General features: G+C 38.2%; 1 protein-coding gene across 2 annotated transcripts in view; it reads right to left on the bottom strand.

The window, feature by feature from the left end:
- Positions 1–21,621, bottom strand: part of Rbm27 (RNA binding motif protein 27) — a 67,048-nt gene that overhangs the window by 23,369 nt on the left and 22,058 nt on the right. The window contains exons 4-10 of one of the 2 annotated variants that reach the window (XM_048419057.3): positions 19,477–19,568; positions 18,641–18,834; positions 17,792–18,052; positions 16,318–16,611; positions 11,925–12,056; positions 4,756–4,920; positions 1,036–1,185 (exon numbers count right to left, since the gene is read on the bottom strand). In XM_048419057.3, coding sequence (XP_048275014.3) covers positions 1,036–1,185; positions 4,756–4,920; positions 11,925–12,056; positions 16,318–16,611; positions 17,792–18,052; positions 18,641–18,834; positions 19,477–19,568 — 1,288 coding nt within the window. The remainder of the gene's footprint in view (positions 1–1,035; positions 1,186–4,755; positions 4,921–11,924; positions 12,057–16,317; positions 16,612–17,791; positions 18,053–18,640; positions 18,835–19,476; positions 19,569–21,621) is intronic. The other variant, XM_048419058.3, reaches the window with a different exon arrangement.

Genomic DNA, 21,621 nt, shown 5'->3' on the forward strand with positions numbered 1-21,621 from the left:
TAATCTTAAAAAGTAAATTGATAAAATGCTAATTTACTTATAGTGTTTAGGCTTGTAACATTAATGGTTTGAAGCTACACCTCTCAAAATAGAAAATAAACCTTTGATCAGTTCTTTGAGGGAAAGGGACCAGTCATCTCACCTTCTTGCATGTAAACTCTAGCACTGTGCCTAGCACACAGTTAAAATGGTCTGAAATCCTATCCAAAAAAAGCAACTAAAAAGTATTACTATTTTCTGTGTCTAAAAAGAAATATATTCAGGCTGAAGAAATGGCTCAGTGGTTAAGAGCACTGGCTGCTCTTCCAGAGGTCCTCAGTTCAATTCCCAATAACTACATGATGGTTCACAATCATCTGTAATGAGACCTGGTGCTCTCTTCTGCTCTGCAGGCATACACGCTGACAGAACACTAAATACATAATATATGTAACATGAGGACCTGCTTGTTGAGGTTTCTGTTCTGCCCGGTTCCCACAGTCGTTAGGTCTCAAAGAATCACACAGAAGGTCTACATAAGTTATAAAACTGATTTGCCCATTAGCTCAGGCTTCTTATTAACTTTTATAACTTATATTAGCCCATTATTCTAGTATATGTTAGCCACATGGCTCGGTACCTTCAGCGGGGCATATTCGGTGTCTGGACGGGACTGCAGAGGAATGGGCTATCTCCTTCCCAGAATTCTCCTGTTCTCATTGTCCCACCTCTACTTTCTGTCTGGTTGTCCCACCTATACGTCCTGCCTGGCTACTGGCCAATCAGCAATCGCCGTTTATTTAAAACATAATTGACAGAATACAGAATTGTACTGCACCATACATAATACATACATACATATATACATATATATATTTCTAATTATACCATTAAAATTTAGAAGTGAAATTGTTATAAAACTATTGAGATGATTACAAAGCATCTTTAAAAAGTATAAGGAGTCTGATTTCCTCAAGTGAGACCAGAAACACAAAGGTATCAGCTACATTGACAAACTGTTGCATGATGTGTATCACCAGAAAAGGGCATTCTTACCTCTTGGATTTGCATCCATATCTCCAGATGTAAGGCCAATCAGGTTGGGACGCTGTGTCTGTGCTCTTGAAAAGAACTGTCTATACTGTGATCTGCCAGAACTGGTGATACTAGGAGCTTCAGGGTTATAACCATCAGGTTCATATGTATCTAGAAAAAAAAAAAACCACTTACAAAATCAGAGAGTGCTCAAATTATTCCCCTGTTACTAAAAATAAAGAGCTGTTCATGTTATGTGTTCTTCAAAGAATATTAATTCCATCAACCGCATATGTTTCTCTTTGAGTTCTACCGGACACTCCTTTTAGGAGTACAAGTAAACAGTACTACTACTACTACAACCATATAGACATTCAAGTGCAAACAGTATTTACTCTCAATCCATTCGGCAATGTCTACCCTGTATACTAATCACTTACTCTAATAATAATACATATTTTCATCACCAATTTTCACATACATGAACACATTATTCATTCAGGTTGTTGAGTTGTGTCTCAATTTCTAGATATTTCTGTAATCAACAAAAAATACTTTTTTAGATAAAGAAATAATAACTGGTTTCCTATCCAAAGCGTATTTCAAATAAAAAGGCTAGATACTTATAATTATCTTAATACCACCCTATTATTCACCAATGTATTTTTTTTATATTTCTCATACTTTTTCTGAAACAAAAAATCACTTTGAAAATTCTAACTCCAAGTAACTATTTTATTAGTGTTAAAAGCAATTCTAAAAGGAGTGATAGAAACCCCAAATGGCACATAACCTCTTCAGATTCTACATCAAATCAGAGTAAAACAGACTGGAGACACTGTTTTTCATGGTTATGATTCAGAAGCTCTTGTGTTTCTTCCGTTTTTTTTTCCGTAATGGAAAATGTATTTAATGATTCACATAAAGTTCAAGCTACAAGATCAATCTCATTCAGATCTTTACTAATGGTTGCCACTTATATGGTACAGAATGTAGGCTCACAAATGATCTACTTGCTGGAGAGATAGCTCAGTGGTTAAGAGAACATGCTACTTTTGCAGAAGACCCAAACTGGGTTCTCAGCACCCACATTTGGTTCACAACCACTGGTGAACAACCCCATGTCCACAGGATCCAACATCCTCTTCTGGATGGGGTGGGCACCTGTACTCACATACATACACCCACACCCAGACTTATACACACATGGTTAAAAATTAGTAAAATAAGTGAGGTGTGGAAGCAACACCTTTAATATCTGTACTTGGGAGGCAGGCACAAGTGGATCTTTGTAAGTTTGAGGCAAGCCTGATTACATGGCTAAGTTCCAAGCCAGCAAGACTGATATAGTGAGACTGTCTCAAATAAAATAAAATAAATTCTTAAAACAAACAATCCCCCTTAGGAATTTCTGGATTTCAAAAAGTATGAATCTGCAGCCACTGTCTAAATAAGTTAAATCTCTCTCACCCTCTTAGAGTAAAGCTTGCCCTGAGTACTGTATTTCCCCCAACTTCTGGTTCCATGAGCATATTCTCCCTGCACAAAACACCAACTTCAAGTTTAGAACAATTAAATGACACTGACAAACAACCAACTGAGACATAGGCCACCAGAACTAAAACTGCTGGTCAATACTTCATGTCCACATATTCCCTCACTTTCTTTCCTTCCACATTTTAAGACAGTTCATTGCGTGGTATAGAGCGTCAATAGATTAAAAATTGATTCTCTGTAACAAAATGAATGATTTTAAAACTTAGTCACCACTGAGGTCTGTAGTCCCTCCTCAGAATAAAATGGCTAAGGAAAGTTAATAAATTACTGTAATAATGATGTTTCTATTACAGGATTTATACTCATTCTCAATGCTTCTATTCAGCCTAAAGTTTCTTAATGATGACCTAATAAAACCAAACTCTCTCTGTCAGAGCATTCTTGGACGTCATACTGAATTTTGTCAGCTCCTGCTCTGAGCCCTTCCCTTTTTTCCCATGTACACACATGCATGTGAAGACAGAGGTCAATGCTCAGTGTTTTCCTCAATCCCTCACCATCTTATTTCCTGAGATAAAGTCTCTCATTGATATTCAACTACAGTGGCTGGCCAACAAACCCCAGAAAGTTCTCTCAACTCAGCCTCTAGTGCCAGAATGATAGGCCTATGTCATCATGCCCAGTTTTTTATGTGGGTGCTGGTGATTCAAATTTAGTTCTTCACAATTTGGGGTCAAGAATTATGCTGAATGACCCATGCCCTTAATTTTTTTGTTCATTTAAGTCAACTAGACAGTATTACTTATCAAGAGAAACGTGTGCTTTAATGGAGTAGAGCTTAAAAGCAGGTCCTATCTATTTATTAAATTTAAGTATGTTAAATATCTAAGTGATAGTTTGAGAACAATATGTAAAATAACAAATTCCACAGATTTCACAGTTTTGCTGTTCTGGCTAGTTTTATGTCAACAAGCTAGAGTTATCTGAAAAGAGAGAACTTCAATTGAGAAAATGCCTCCTTAAGATCCAGCTGTAAGGCATTTTTTTAAATTAGTGATTGATGGGTAGGGCCCAGACCATTGTGGGTGGTACTACTACTATCCTTGGGCTGGTGGTCCTGGCTTCTATAAGCAAGCAGGGTGAGCAAGCCATGAGGAGTAAACCAGTAAGCAGCATCCCTCCATGGCCTCTACACAGCTCCTGCCTCCAGGTTCCTGCCCTAACTTCCTTTGACGATGAACTCTGATGTAGAAGCATAAGCCAAATAAATCCTTTCCTTCCCAAGTTTCTTGGGTCGTGGTGTTTCATCACAGCAATGGTAACCCTACCTAAGACACATGCCAACTCTAAAAATTAAGAAAATAAACATTACTTCAACATTTAAGCAAATCAACAAAGTATGGTCCAAAGTTTTCAATTATTGTCTAATATGAACAGAAACTCTCCCACAGTTGAGGCTACATAAATGTTTGAAATTTACACAATCAAATGACCTACCTAGTTCTATGACCACTGTGTACACAGAACCCCAATACATGTAATGGTTCAGTCAGATCAGGCATGGTAGCACACAACTGCAAACCTAGAACAGCTGATTCCAAGTTCAAGGCTAACTTGGACTATATAGTAACCCTCTTTTGTTTTTAAAAAGCCCTTTAGTTAGTTCTGAACTAACTAAAGAAAATGTGAGAATCTAAAGACATAGTGAGGAAATTGAATTTAAATAGAGAGACTAACAAGATACCAGCAAAGTATAGCACAGATCTTCAAAACACATATCAATAGGGCGAAATAATTTTCAAAAATATTACAGTCATCATGATCAATCTATCCAAATGGAGTAGAAGGGAGAAACTATGTTTATCCACGAGCAGCAAGAAACCCGAACTTTAGTTTTATTTCAAAGAAAAATTACCCTAGTTTTTCTTGTAATATACAAGTAATTAACTAGAAAATACTCAAGCAGATACCATCTTCCTATCTAGCTTAAGGAAGATGTGACTGTTACCAAGGCACTAAATGTAAATATACAGGACAACAGAGATGACAGACACACACAGAGGGCCTAATCATCAACAACCACTAGGGACAAACCACAGAAGCAGAGAAACAGAGAACACTCTACCCAAGACCTTAAAGGGAACTTCAGACAGGTCAGAGTCCCAGGTCATCTAATATGTTAGGCTGACCAGTTTCAGGTATAAAAGATCAGTGAGGTGGATGGCCATCTGAAGCAAAGCTTACCTGGGACCAGAGGGGTAGGGCTGGAGACTGAGGTATGATACCCAATGGAGGATCCCATGAGGTTTCGAGGTGGCACCAAACGAGCTGCCAACAGAGGAGGCGGTGTCCCCAACTGAAGTCGCTCAGATGCAGCAGCACCATGTTCACGAGAATACATGGGCTGTCCTACAGAGGAAAGAATAGGAGGGCAGCTGGGATTGAAAGTCACAAGCTTGCTTTTCTGAGGCAGTGATGTACTTCCTGAGACTGTGAGCCAAGAACAGAGAAATTACAACAGCAAGAACAGTAGTGAGAAAGACATTATTGAGATTCTAACTCAAGAAAGCACAGACATGCAACTGACTCAGATGCCTCAAGGTACAAAGAAGCTAGCACTGTGCAATCTGCCTTTTAGAATATTCTCCTCCTCTCTCCTCTCTCTCTCTTGAAAGAGAAGGTTTGCTTGCCTCAAAGTCACTATATAGCTGAGGCTAACATTGAACTCCTGATCCTACTGCCTCCATAGCCCAAGTGCTGGAAATGCAGGTATACAGCACCATACCTGGCTTTCTATTCTTTTGAATCATAAATGGATGCTATTTTTAATCTAAAGATGAACAATGAACAACTCAAGTTACAGAAAGGTACCCTGAGCTATAGTTCACAAAGAATGTGATATTAATGAGCTGTGCAGATATAAAGGTAGTCATGCACATGCACCTCTAATCACAAAAATGGCAACTCTACCCAAAATATACTCCCAGATCTAAAAGCAGGAAAAGAATAGTAAGAAATACAAAACAAACTACTATATCCATAGCCTCACAAAGAATAAGTGTTCACTAGAAGAAAATTCAAAAGGTAGTGAAAATTAGTTAATCACCAGAGCGGATGATAAGAAAAAAAATGAAGAAAAAATGCAAACAGACCAAATATAGATATAGTAAATGACTTTGGCTTTTAGGCCCCATGTTTCAAAATAAAGTACACAGAGGGACAAACACACATGCATGCACACACATGTACGTACATATACAGACATAAATTCTATACAATGGGATTGGAAAAATCCAAAGTATCACAGAGTAAAACCTTCCTTTAGTTTCTATTTAGTACCATTCCCTGACAGCAACATATGAAACATAAATTTGTAGGATTTAGTTAATATTTTATACCACAAAGTCAGACCTTCACTGTAACATAAGACATAATGAAGCAAGGTTACAAGATGTTTAATATGTGATTAAAGTCTTTGCAAGTTGTACAGTTCCTTTAGATTTTTAACACATGCAGGTAAGACAGACCCCAATGCAATCCCTTAATTTCATAGTAGAAAGACATTTCTCTTTCCACAGGCATGGAGAAAAGGAGATGACAAACCTCACTGTAGAGCCAACGATGGAACTACATATTGAACACCAGTCCTTTCAAGATTTGTTTTAAAAGAATGAATCATTACATTGCAACAGCAATTCAATATATCCTCAATCATCTGAAAATAGTACTAAATCATGTCCTACAACAGAATTCTCTGTGACAAATAATCAAGAGGCACAATGCTCAAGAGAAAACAAAAGAAATGTAATGCCAATCTGTATGATGGCTTTAAATGTATGATTCAGCACAAATTGGCCTAGTATATGTAACTAGTAACTAGACTAAAGGGCATGCTTGTACAATCTCTACTGTTAAGATCACAGAAAACATGCAATTCAAACCTTATGGAAGGAGGCTATGAGTTGATTAGATGCATGCCTGGTGTCTATGGAGGGCAGAAGAAGGTATGTATACTCTGGAGTCACGGACAGTTGTGAGCTGCCATGTGGGTACTCAAAGAATATCAGTGTTCTTAATCAAGAAGCCATCTCTCCAGCCCCTCAAATTTCCCAATACACAAACATTAAAATCAACTAAATAGAAATTGAAAAATCTATTACTAAAAATTATTATAAAAATATAACAATTTTTATGTATATGTTTTATGTTTACGTATTCCCGTGAATGTTCATGTGTGCATTGTGTGTGTTGTGGGAGGATCCAGACGACAACCTTGGGTGTCAGTCTTTACTTTTTCATCTTGTTTATTCATTAGTACAGGGTCTTAAGCTATGCTCCAGCTGTTCTCAAGAGTTTAGTGAATTGCCTCTCTTCTTACTGTAGGAGCATATGCCGCTTGGACTGTGCTACCACATCTGGCTTTACCTGTTCAGATAGTCTCAACTCCAGTTTTCACGGTTGTACAGTGAGTACTTTCTTCATTTGAGCCACCTCCCCAGGCAACTCCAATTTTCAGCTTTTTTACACGTGATTCCCACTGTAAACCAATGTACTAATAATAATTCGATCACAGGATTTATCACAGCTATTTATTTGTATGTGTGTGTAAATGTGTATTGGTTAACCTACACTGGCTTTCTCTTCCTATTCTATGTATGGGTCTTGAGAATCAAACTTATGTCACCAGGCTTGGAGACAGGCACTTCACCTTTACTCATTGAGCCATCTTATCTGGTCCCTAAAGTTGTGTTTTAAATGCTTAGATGCTTATCAGATACCATCTTTGAGAGTTTTACTTTTTTTCTATGAACTGTGTGTGTAGTATATGTATATGTTCGTGTGGGCACACGCATATGAAGTCAAGAAGTTGACACCAATGTCTTTCTATATTACTTTACTTTCTACCTTTTTCCTTTTGAAAAATGAGACGGGGTCTCATGTGTGTCCAGTTGGCTGCCAATGTACTATATAAAGGAGGGTGGCCTTGATTTCCTGATGCTCGTGCCTTTACTTGACAAGTGCACAGATTTCAGGCATGTGCCACCATTCCTGGTTTTATGTACTGAGCCTAAAGCCCAGGGCTTCATGCACTGTACATGCATATTCTACCAACTGAGCTACATCCCCATCCTGCCTCTTATTTTTGAGACAGGGTCTTTCACTGAACCTGTAATGAGTTCCAGGAATCTGGCCATCTATCTCCTCCCCTGCAGCTCTAGAGCTCCAGGCACTCACTGCTATGCTGACTCATACATGGTACCAGGGACCCAAATCCTCAGGTTTGCACAATACTTACTTCACTAAACTGTCTCCCCTGTTCCTCCCTATATATTTAAGAATCAAATTATAGGCTTTTATGAAAGGAAGAAATTTTACGAAGTTGCTTTAATGACACAATTTTGACTTATCATATTTATATGGTTTTTCGAGATAAGAGTTTCTCTGTGTAGCTTTGGTGCCTGTCCTGGAACTAGCTCTTGTAAACCAGACTGGCCTGAAACTCACAGAGATCCACCTGCCTCTGCCTCCACCTCCCAAGTCCTGGGATTAAAGGCGTGTGCCACCACTGCCCAGCTCAATATTAACATTTTATTTGCCAACAAACCAATTCTCTTTATAAATACCAATACAGCATCTAAGACTATAAAGTAGTAAACCAGAAATATCAATGCAAAATTATCACATTTACTAGTTTTGTAACAAAAATGGTAATTATTAAAAGGATTGCTTTTATTCTTAGATTTTTATCTTTTGTGTATTAAATTTTGGGGGTTTTGTTTTGTTTTGTTTGAGACACAGTTTCTCTGGGTAGCCCTGGCTGTCTTGAAACTCACTCTGTAGACCAGGCTGGCCTGAAACTCAGAGAACCACCTGCCTCTGTCTCCTAAGTACTGGGATTAAAAAAGGAGTGCAACATCACCACCTGGCTTAAAATGTATTTTTAAGATTATAATGATACTAGATATTTTTCTATGCAGTCCTCTATTCTGACAAAAAAGCTGACAATTGTATTTGTCCTAATAGTTTTAGGACTGGAAAATGTTTGGAATTTTGTTCTAAAATATTATACTCTTTCTTTTAAAGTCATGAGCAAAGTCACCTGAAATCTGTTTACCTTACACATCTTCACTTCCTAGCATCTACCACAATGCCTGGCAAATGTAAGCACTGAACAAATATTTTATGAATTAATGAATATTATTAAGATAGGTCACTGGGATTACTGGCAACTGCTAAATTTTTTTTAAATTAACGGCACCTGAGTATGGTGTTTTAATTCCACAACTTAGGAGGCAGGAGCAAGTAGATCTCTGAGTTCAAGGACAGTTTGGTCTACATAGTGAGTTCCAGAAGAGCCAGGGATATGTAGAAAAATCCTGTCTCAGTAACACCAAGCAGAGTATTTACTGTGCATGTCATAATGTACAATTTGGTATAACAACAAATGAATAACTGCCAGATTTTTTTAAGCAGAATTTTTACTATGACTCAACACTAAATTTAACAATATAAAAATATGCCATAGACTGCAACAAATTTAGGTTTTCATATTTATAAGTACAAAAGTCACTTTTAACTGTTAAGAGCTGACTAACAGAAATGCTAAAGAGTTAACTGGCACACTGGTCACTACTGAAGCTGGATAAAGGTACAGGGCCCTTTGCTATACTGCACATACCTGAGGTCGTTCTAATATTCTCTTCATTTTTATGTCTATTTGATATTCCCCATAAGTAAAAACACTGATAGCAACAACAAAACAAACCTGTGCTGTTAAGAAGTTAAAAATCAGGAGACCATGAGAAAAAACAGAAGACCAGGAGAAAATGTCGGATAAATTTCTGATTTATATTCATAGATGGAAAATCAAACAGACCTATATTTAAGTACACACTACTATGAAACAAATGCTTGCATGTTAAGAATGAGAAACAGGAGATGAGTATTTCTTAACTACTTAGACTTGAACCTTGAAGCAGAAGAGAAAGCACATATGCATCAGGAAAGAAAAAAGGGCAAGTTGAATCACAGCAGGAACATGGTCACTATTCAAGCTGGCAAACAATGGAAAAAGATTAGGGAAGAAGAAGTAAATCAGGAGTCTCTGCTGAAAAGTTCTCATGATGAAGCCTGAGGGGTATTCACTCAACATTATGTGCTATACCTTGGTGAAGGGGCCTAAACAAGCATAATGGTGTCCAAGGATCCAAATGTGCAGCAAGCCAAATGTGAATAAAAGGAGAGGTTCTAGTGGAACTATAGTGAAAGGAAAACTTCAATGGAAAAAGGATCTTGATGAACTAGGTTTTGAAAAAAGTAAAGCACGGTTGGGGCTTCCTTGCATGCTAGAGACCCATGTTCAAGCCTACTATCATTTATGAGGGGTGGGGTAGCAATGTGTCAGTCGTAAGACAATGTCAACACGAGTGGCTGGATATTGTACCCAATGACAAAGACAAGAGTAAAGACCGAGATTTAAGTATAGGCTTTATCCTGAGAGGTTGAGATCTGACAAGACAATAGTAACTACATAGAATATAATTAATCCTTTACAGGTTACTAGATGCCAAAGACATGTTAGATGCCTTACAAGAATATAAATTCATTTTTCTTCAGAAGAAATGAAATAACATTAGTTTCACTTCGGAAAAGAAAACTGAAGTACAAAAGTGAATTAACTTGGCCTACATGAAGAAGAGAGAAAAAGAGAAAAGCACCAAGATCTTAAACTAGGCCCAACTACTTTACGTGCTTGCCTCTGCAACATGGAAGAAATGAGGAAATGTTTCCAAGGTAAAGCAAATTTATAAACAAGGATATACAAAAAAAAAAAAAAAAAAAAAAAACCCATACCATCACTTCTGTAAAGGAAAGCTCATAATGTGACAATGTAAAACAACCACTTTTTTTTTTTTATTGCTTTTGGTTTTTTCAGACAATGGCTCAAGTCGCCCATGGCAGCCTCATACTTGCTGTGTGAGATTGGCCATGAACTCTTGATCCTCCTGCCTCTACCTCCCAAGTGCTGGGATTTATAGGAGTACTCCATCATGCTCAGCTTAATTAACTTTTAAGATATATTTCTAAAAAATACCTTTAAAAATTACATATATTTGTGTGTGTGTGTGTGTGTGTGTGTGTGTGTGTGTGTGTGTATATGTATGTATGTGATATATATATCAAGCTGGGTTGGCTAATCCCAGCACTCATGAAATAAGGGCAGCCGGATCTCTGAGTTCGAGGCCAGTCTGGTCTAGAGGGCCAGTTCTAAGATAGCCAGGACTACACAGAGAAATCTTGTTTTGAAAAAACAAACAAACAAACAAACAAAATCAACCAGGCACTTGGTTTTTAATAGGGTATAAATCAAAGGAAACAAGTTAAAATTAAACACGAATGTTTAAAATGTGCTAAAACACTAATTTATATGTTTTCTATCTTCACTTCAATTATTAGACATATTTTATCTGATTCTTGTACACTTCTTAGAAGGCAGGCAACATATTTTAGAAATTAGCAAAAGTGCAATGCTGTGACTGAAGCAGTCATTATGAAGAGACTTTATACTGCCAGTGCACAACAGCAGAGGGCTCCTTGCTTCCCCCCACCCAGCACACAAAATTAAAATACAGCCACGACGTAGTCGCTTTGTGCTTGCTATGCATCCCACAATAATCTTTCTTCTCCCCCACCACCTTGAGATAGGGTTTCTCTGTGTAACAGCTCTGACTGTCCTAGAACTCCTACATAGAATGGACCGGCCTTAAACTCAGAGATCCACATGCCTCTGCCTCCTAAGTGCTGGGATGAAAGATGTGTGCCAGCACTGCCCAGCAAGAATAGCAATTTTGGTGTATCACACAGTGCCACAATGCATGTGTGAAGATCAGAGGACAACTTGAAAAGAGCCCCTTTTCTCCTTCCACCATGTAGGACCCAGGGGTCAAACTCAGGTTCTGAGGTTTGATGGCAACAACTGCCTTTATCCACCATCTTGACAACTCATCAAAAACACATTTTGGGTCAGTTTATCTCCCTCCAAGTCTCCAGACTGCCCTAGACATCATGCGGACACCAGGTCAGGTAGAAATGACACCACAGATCTGCAGCCAAAAACGCAAGACCCTAGCCTTGAACCAGAATTGTATGACTGGATGGGAACACAGTAAGGTTCTGAAATTGTACATGGCTCAGTCTGGACTGCCATCTTTACAGGCTGCATTCCTAGAAGCTACACACAAGAGTCTTCATCAGAACACAGAGAAACACCCTGCCCCCTGTCCTACTAGGCCCAAAGCCATAACTTCAGGTGAAACTCCACTTACTGTCCATCATCTTTCATGTATATAAAAAACTGCTGTGTTTAATTTAAAAAAAAAAACTAAAAATTTCTTGAAGTGACATTTACTTACTTTCTGATACTGTATAAAGGAGGTTCTGGGGTAAAGGAGGAGGTAGTCTTGCTCCCACTGGTGCAAGATTGGGCACTGCACTTGTCCCAGGCTGGTCACGGCTATTTAAACTTGACTGTGAAATGGGAGGTCCTATAGAATACAAAAAAAAAAGTAACAAGTACATGATAAATAATTACTAGTAAGAGCATGATACTAATACCAATTTATTCAAACTTAACAATCCTGATGACAGTCTTAGTTCTCCAACAGGGAAAGCTTATCACAAATGAAGGAAAGCAGGACTAGGTGCCCCTGCAGGCAGACATGAGGATGGCAGAAAGGACGTAAGGAAGAGGAGATGGCTTAAGCATAAGTGAGCAATAAACATATTTATGAATCTGCAGTTGTGAATACAATGGAAAAAGATATAGTGAGGCTAGGCCATGGTCCCTTGCACCTTTAATTCCAGCACTTGAGAGGCAGAGGCAAGCAGACCTCTGTGAGTTCAAGGCCAGTCTGGTCTATACAGGAGTTTCAGGCCAGCCAGAATTATACAGAGATTCCGTCACCAAAAGAAATAAAAATTAAAAAAAAAATTTAAAAAAAGTAAATGGTTAGATTGGAGATATAGTTCAGATGATGGAGTGCTTGCTTAGCATGAACAAAACTTTGATTTGGATCCCAGCATAATGACATGTGCCTGCAACTGCAAGTGGAGGCAGATCAGAAGTTCAAGATCCCCATTTCCAAAATAGGGGATAAGGATCTTAAGGATGTATTAAGCTCAGTGGCCATGTGTTATGGAACAACGGTCTTTTATCCTGTCACTTGTATTAGTTTTAATAAAATTTTGATTGGCCAGCAGCCAAACAGGAAGTAAAGACAGGGCAACGAGAATGCTAGGAAGTGGGAGCGCAGTCTGCATGTGAGACCCAGACGCAGAAGAAGCAAGATATAACTGCCTCACTGAATATGGTAACAAGTCATGTGGCTACACAGACAAGAATTATGGGCTAATGTAAGTTATAAGAGTTAATAGAAGCCTGAGATACTAGGCCAATCAGTTTATAATTAATGTAGACCTCTGTGTGATTTCTTTGGGACTTACTGACTGCGGGATCTGCACAACAGAAAGTTCAGCCAACAGCCATGTCTAGTGTTTGTCTGGCATTTGCAAGACCCTGAGTTCAACTGCCAGTACCCCAATAACAAATTAAATTTAAAATAAGTAAATAAAGAGAAAAGCTTAAGAAGAGAATAAAATCACATCAACACGTATTGTAGAAGTAATGTGTTTTCTTTCTAAGCTTTTTTTAACATTGACTTAATTAACTTACATGCATGAATTTTTTGCCCATGTATGTACATCATATAAAATTGTACCTGGTGCTTGTAGAGGTAGGGGAGGGCATTAGATCCCCTGGAACTAGTTATGAATGGTTGTGAGCTACCATGTGAGTGCTAGGAACGGAACCCAGGTCCTCAGGAAGAGCAACAGTTACTCTTAACTGCTAAGCTATCTCTTGACCCGCTTCAATCAATATTTAGTATTCAGAGTTGCTAAGTTACAGGTTGGAGATCAATAGTAAAGTGCTTGCCTAGTGTACTGGTTAATTCTTTCAACTTCACAAGGAGCTAATGACCTGGGAAGAGAGATCCTCAAATAGAGAACTGCCTCCACCAGACTGGTCTGTGGGCATGTCTCCGCAAAGTTTCCTGATTGTTCATTAAGTAGGAGGGCCCCACCCACTGTTGGTCTTTAGATGTATAAGAAATGTAGCTTAAACAGGACAGTATAGAGTATTCCTTCTTTGTCTCTGCTACAGTTCTGCCTTGGCTCCCCTCACTGATGGACTGATTGTAAGCTCTATACTGAAATAAACCCTTTTTACTCCCAAACCCCAGTTTCAGTCACTATTTTATCAAAGCAACAGAAAGAAAACTAGAACACAAAGCACTGTGTTTAGAGCCCTGTGAGGTGCAATCCCCAGCACCATCACTTCCAAAAAGCAAAGTTTGAAGAAAAAAAAAACTGTATTAAATCCTTTTATATTATTACCAACTTTTAAAATTTTAGAGTGTGTGTGTGTGTACTCATGTATGTAAGCTCACAGAATACACGTGGACGTCAGAGGACAAGCTGAGGGAGTTGGTTCTCTCCTTCAACCACATGGATACCAAGGATGAAATTCAGATCATCCAAGGTGGCAAGCTCCTTGATTTGCTGAGCCACTTCATGGTACATTTTATGATTATTGTTGTTGTTATTATTACCGTTGTTTATTATTATTATTATTATTATTATTATTATTATTATTATTATTATTATTATTATTATTATTATTAATGAAGGGTAGGTTAGCCATAGCATGCATGAGGTGGTCAGAAGACAAATCTATGGATTCAGTTCTTTCCTATTTTTATGTGTGTTCTAAGGACTGAACTTGGATATCCAGGTTTACACAGCAAGTACCTTCCTGCTGAGTCATCTCGCCAGTCCTTTGTTACCAACTTTAATGTGCTGTATACTTTACTACAGGGAAACTTAGGGATGGGCACATGTTAGGACTGTGCTAAATTATTTTTCCTAACTGTTTTGGTTAGAGCTTTGATGCGGGGGACAAAAATCAGGTCCTCACATAGTCAAGCACTATAGTACTAAGCTATACCACAGCCCTAAAATAAAGTGCTAAAAAAGAAAGGAAGGAAGGAAGGAAGGAAGGAAGGAAGGAAGGAAGGAAGGAAGGAAGGAAGGAAGAAGAAAACAGTGCTGGTGATAAAGTTCAGAGACTGACAATTTGCCTAGAATGTACGAAGTTCTGGGTTCAATCCCAAGAACTGGGAGAAGAAAAAGAGAGAACCAGATGATGCAGGCCTGGAATCTCAGTTACATAGAAGGTTACATACAAGAAGATCTCAAGTTCAAAGCCTGCCTGAACTACAACTACTTCAAAGCCAGTCTGGACAGCTTAGTGAGACCCTGATGAAAGTAAACTGAAAGGGGTTGAGGTTAAACCTGAGTGGGGAGTGCTTGCCTAGGCCTAAGTTCTATTCCTAGTAACAGGAACAGAGAAATACTCCATAAATTAAATGACAATAATTTTTAAGGTAATAATTTGCTACTCTTTAATAATGCAATGTTAAATATCTGTAAGTAGATATTTTCTTAGACCTTTACATGTACATAAATAATTCATTCTGTAAGTTTTTCCAATTGAATTTTAAAAATTTAGTCTTATCCCTATTCTTGCTATAGTCATAACCTTACCTTGATTATCTGCTCAGATTCCAGAGTGCTGGGTAACCACACCCATAGTAACCACTAATACTTATATTTGTGTGGGAGGCATTAAGGTGTACACATAACCATGCATGTATACAGAGGTCAGAGAACGGTATCAAACTACCTTATTCCCTCTAGACTCTCTCACTAAACCCACAGCTAGGCTGGCAGAAAACAACCCCAGCAATCCTCCTGTCTCTACCGTACTCAGAGATGAGTTACAGGTACAGAGCCACATCTAGCTTTGAATGTCAACACATTAAAAGGGGATTTTGAACTCAGATCCTCATGCTTATACAACGAGTACTCTTATTGACTAAGCCACCATCCCAGGCACTTAAATGGCCATTTTTAAACATTTCTTACTCTTGATTTGGGTGGATACAATAAATGCCTATTTAAAAAAACAAAACAAAACACAAAAACTCTTTTTCAGTAAAAAAATCCACATGGAAATACACAGTTAAGATGGCATGGCATTTAGAATTTACTCCCACAAAAACAAACCAACTCAAATCTAGTGATGGTGGTGCACGCCTGTAATCCCAGCACTTGGGAGACAAGAGACAGGTGGATCTCAAGTGAGTCCAAGGCCATCCTGGTCCACAAAGTGAGTTCCAGGACACCCAGGACAGTTACACAGAGAACCCTATCTCAAAAAAACGAAAATAAACAAACAAAAAACCCAAATCAACCCAAAACACTATAATGAGAATTAATCAAAGTTGACTGATAGGTAATCACTGAGGGCAATTAGACAAATACTGCCTAAATTAATATTCATTTTCTAAAGAGCCTATAATTTTAAAAATTCTTATTATTTTAATATTCTTGAAGAGGTTTTCTTTAAATACTAATAAAAATCCATAAACCTCCCAGCATGTTTCTTTGCTAACATCTTAAGATACGATCAAGGTTTTGTCTCCGAGTCAACACAAGGTAGGCTACTACAGATAAGGGGCACACTGCAGGAAGTAAGAACATCTTAATTATGGGAGTATATTTCACATTCCATTACTGTTTTTCAAGCATTTTAATAGTTAGCAAAAGGGATGAGGTTCTTCTAAATACAACTCATCAAAAAAAAAAAAAAAAAAAAAAACCAAGATTCAACCAACACATACTTACTTGGTATGGGAAGCACAACAGAAGGTGGAGGCTGACCATGTCCTTGAGGAACAGGAAGTCTCATACTATGGCCAGGGCCTGGGCCTGGGCCGGGACCGGGACCAGGGCCAGGACCAGGGCCTGGGCCTGGACCTGGCATTGGAGGCATTAACATTCCGGGAGGTGGTGGAGGAGGAAGCCCAGGAGGAGGGGGTGGGAAAGGAATCATACTTGGCAGAGCAACTTCATCAACAACTAGAGGATCATTTCCATGATCAAACTGACAAAGGTCACCAAGTACACAAAATCCTCTTTCTGTAAGAATTAAAATTAAAGAAACAAAAACAAAAACCTTATTACGATCTACTTAAAGTTCAAAGAATAAAACAAATTCCAGAAAACTCAACATCTTAATTTACATTGTAGTTTTTTTCTAAGACGCGGAACAATCTCCTTAGGGCTCACCTGTTAGTGACCATACAACCTTGAGGTAGAGGCAAGCACAATCTGTGTTTTCTATGAGATTATGACATATTGAAATTTTACAACAGCAGGGTCACACAGGCTACTAAGTAGCTACTATAGATTAACCAAGTTGCTAAATTTTTATAAAAAACAAGTGTGGTAGTGACTCCTGTAGCCCTAGCACTCTAGAGGCTGAGGCAGGAGGATTGCGAGTTACATGCACATGCGAGTCAAGTCTGGGCTACATAATAAGACACTCATTTTAAAAAGAAAGGTTTTTTTTTAACTAATAAAAACTAGATAGTTTACCAAATATCCATTTACCAAAGGTTTGATAGGAAGGAATAAAAGTCTTAAATTAATAATTCATTTCAATGATCTATTTCATAGTATTATTTTAAAGCGACCATTCTTGCTATATATATGGCTTAAATTAAAAATACTCAAGTAGATAGAAGAAATGAATTATAATATTCTAGATACAATAAAATAATTATAGTTGGCAATTGTTTTAAAATAGTTGGTAGAGAAGATCATGAACGTTCCCAACATCAAAAAATAAGTTTTAGGTTATAAACATGCTAGTTACCCTGATTTGATTACTATATACAGTATACATGTGCTGAAATCTTGTATGCTGTAACTATGTATAGTATTCATCAATTTAAACAAGATTTTAACATTAAATTTCTATTAGGCAAGGTAAACAAGGCTATTTATTGTAAAACTGCTTATAACTGAAAATGCTGGAAAGGACCTAAGTGCATATTTATGATAAATGGGTTAAACATATTTTCATACATATAGAATACTATGTAAGAGCCTCAAAAACAACGAAGGAAGTTCTTTACATGTCAGTATGGAGTTATTTTCAAGAAACTGTAAGGGAAAACACATTACATGGTGTATGAAGAAAACACCAGTATTCACATAAATAAAGGCAAATTGCTGAGGAGCACCCATGCCGTATCTGTTAACACTTGCTTTCCTAGCTGGGAACAGTACACACAAAAGAGAAGGCAATCTTTACCATCATAATCTCTGCAGCGCCTCTTTGGTGGTGGGTTTCGACCAAAAGAATTGGAAGAGCTATGATTGTTATAGTAATTAGACCAGCTCTCAGTTGTGTTTTCAGAATGGTGAGCAGGTGCGATCACAGTGACAGTGCTGGGAATAGACTGTGCCCCAGAGGAGTACTGCTCAGAAGAGTTTGCAGGAGGAGCAGACACAGGCACATAGGAGCTCTCCAGGTCATTTCTTTCACTCTTAAACTTTGATCTTTCCCTGTGCTCTGTTTTAGAGAGAGAAAGAAAAGAAGAGAGGTCACATATTTACATATTTAAACTACACTTCTTAGATCAACAATGCTGAAAACATTAGCCTACACTTACTGAAAGATCCACACCCTAAGCACATTCACTACTAGCATATTCTAAAAGCAGGAGCATTGCCGCCTCGGCATATCTCAACAGACTTGTGAAAATAGGTTTTACACTATCACTAACAAGGGCACTGACAGAAGATAGGTCAGTTTTCCCACAGGCATTTTAGTATTTGTCTTTTTATAAACATTTGGCAACCTCATAGCAAGTCAATTCAATTACTTTCAGGGAAAACATACAAAAGACAACTTTTTATACTCAAGAGTTGTCACTAATTAAAAAGACATTTGTACCAATTATAAAAATGATTTAAATCTGGATATATATATATACTATAATAACTTAGGAATAACTTTTAAAAACTGCCTTAATTCCAAGGATATACAAGATTAGTGCTGTCTTTGTAAGAGATCAATATCCAGCTTTTGGAGACAATTCCAGTTTTTCCATTTCTCCCACCTCTGTCAAGTAAGCTTTCGGGGCTGTCGCCTACTCACCAACACTCCTGTTTGGATCTCGGTCTTTGCTGCGGCCCCTGCTGCGGCTCCTACTCCGACTCAAGCCTCGGCTCTTACTCCGGCTCTTGCTCCTGCCCCTTCTCCAGTCATACTTCTCACGATACAGCTCGTTCCGCTCGTAGTACCGCTCATAGTCTCTCCACTTGCCATCTTCTCTTTTCTTCTCACGAGTCCTATAATACACAGATATAAAAGCCATAGGTAGACTCTAGAAATGAGATCTGTGTGCAAGTCCAGAGAATAAAATACTCTCTTTAAGTCACCACAATTCATAATGTCTATTTTAGAATGCCTCAAGACTACCACTAATTCTTCTAATCATTATTAAAAAGGGGAAGGGCTTTCCACTTCAAGAACACAGGGTAGGGAGAAATGAAAAAGAAGAGGTGAATCCAAGGTATGAGGGAAAGTGGGGAAGAAGACAGAAATCAGAAGGACAAAGAGGAGAAGGCTCAAAACAAGTCTTCCTAAACAAAGACCACCTTGTGAGCAAAAGCGAACATTTGCCAAATGATACCTCTTTTGGCATATGCTAGAATGAATAATTTTAATACGGAGCACCCCTAAACAAATGGAACATTTCATTATAATTCTCTGAGGAGACTGCTCCCACCCCTGCGCTCTTGGGGAAAGCAAATAATGACTGTTTTTCAGACACAGAAGCTAAGACAACAGCAAAAGACAGAATGGAAAGAAGGCAACACTCTTACCCTCGTTGCTTTAGAGGGCATTGGGACAAAGACCATAAATGCTATGCAACAACTTTGCATACTGAAATGACTTTCATATCTTACTATTCAGAGACAAATACAAACCTTCGCTCACTGGATTCTGAACGACTCTTCTGGGGACTAGGATATTTCTTCTTTCTAGCATCTCGTTCTTCTTCTGCTGGCTCTTGAAATACCTGTGAGAGTTGTTAAAAATAAGATCAGCTCCTTGCTCGGCAATAGTTGCATACACCTTTAATCCCAGCATTCAGAAGGCAGAGGCAGGCAGATACTTGTGAGTTCTAGGCCAGCCTGTTATACAGAGTGAGTTCCAGGACAGCCAGGGATATACAGAGAAACATTGTCTTAAAAACCCCCATCCCAAAAGAGATCAGTTTCTCTATAAATTACAAAACTCAGATAAATGATAAATCTTTCTAGTATAAGAGAGGGCATAAATATACTGAATGCTGTGGCCTGACTGTGGCCCCACACACTTGTAATTACAACAATTGAGAGGAAAAGATGGGGCATCCCAAGACCCTGTCTCAAAACAAACAAAAGAAAACCTACCCCTCCCCTCAAAAACAAAGATAAACACTCAAGTTATATCCTTTATTGACAGATCATTACATATGTACTTAACATTCTGTTTTAAGCCATTTCCAAAACAAAAAAAAGTAAAAAGCAGGCTCACATTAATTCAAAACAGGGTATGTTGGCTGGTTTTGGTGGTACAATCACACGATTGAGATAAAAAGATTATTATTATGTTTTAAGGCCAACCTGACCTATAGCAAGACCCTGCTATAAAAAAAAAAAGTCAGGTCTGGTAGCTCATACTTGTCACCTCCACATTTGACAGGGCTGAGGCGGAAGGATTGCCAATAAGGTTAAGGCTAGCCTATCAATATAATGAGTTCCCACCTCCCAGAGCTAAATAACAAGGCTTTTACATTTTTACTTTTTTAAAAAAATAATAATATGCATTTTTTAAAGCAGCATGCCAACTTTGATGTTGACATGATAGATATATTATCCCTAGATAATAAGAAAATAAGCATGTCATTCTCTAAACCGAGACAGGATAACTAGCAATCATTAAGGACCATACAATACAATAGTTTATATCTTCTTAATCTCAAACAACAATAAAACTGGGAATTGTGGTGCACACCCTTTAATCTCAGCACTGGAGAGAGAAAGGCAGGCAGATCCCTGTGAGTTGAGGCTGGCCTGGTTTACATATCAAGATCCAGAACAGCCAGGACTAAAAGAGACTCTGCCTCAAAAAACCAAAAATATAAAAGAAACAAAAATTAATTAATAAAGTTTGGGCTGTGGTGGCTGTGCAAGCCTTAACCCCAGCATCTGGGAAGCCAGCCCAGCCTATCTAGCAAGACCCTGTCTCAAAATCAGAATAAGTTAGTTTGGGCCAGGTATGGTAAACATGGGAAAGCAATCCTATTGAGCATTTTGGAGACTAAGACAGAAGAATCACGAATTCAAGGCAACCTTAGATATCATAAGACCCTCCAAATTAAAACAAACAAAACAAAAAAAGGAGAGGGGGGAGCCCAGGGCCTCGCTCAGTAGCAGAATGCCTGCAGAGCTCCGCACCACATACAAATGAATCAAATTTTTAAGAACTAATTTCCAGACAATGGAGAAGCTTCTTACTCATTAATATCAAAATCAGAAAATGAGTAAATGGACCAAAAGGAAACAATTTAATAAAATGCAGGCAGCATAATAATGGCAGCTACGATATGACAGCAGAGACTATACACACTCATCCAACTGGATCCAAACGTCCATTTCCTCTAGCAATTTACAAGGAACATAAATGATACATTAATCCACCGAGAAGCAACAAGCTGAATCAAGAAATAAAAACCCCACAGAACAAATAGTGTTTCTTCACAAATTAAAATTTTGGGAAAGTTTGGTAAAAAGGAACAAACGCTGTGTGCAGCATAAACTATAGCACACATCTTCTATTGTTTTTCAGCACCAGGATGAGCTGTGTCAATGGTCCAAATTCTCTTTTCTGTTTCCCCTGTGGCCAATAATCTAATTATAAATTCAACTGGCAGTACAATGCAGCTGAGGCTCAAGAAGTTAAGATGACTAGTCCTGAGATTTGTTTCTGACCAAGTCATTCACTGTAAAAGCAGCAACTGAGCAGATCAGGAATTAAACCTTTACATTTAGGTGTGGCTGTATGAACTAGTGTTTATACCAGTAATC

The sequence above is a fragment of the Myodes glareolus genome, chromosome 13 (genome assembly GCF_982192425.1).
Source record: "Myodes glareolus chromosome 13, mMyoGla1.1, whole genome shotgun sequence".
Taxonomy (NCBI): Eukaryota; Metazoa; Chordata; class Mammalia; order Rodentia; family Cricetidae; genus Myodes; species Myodes glareolus.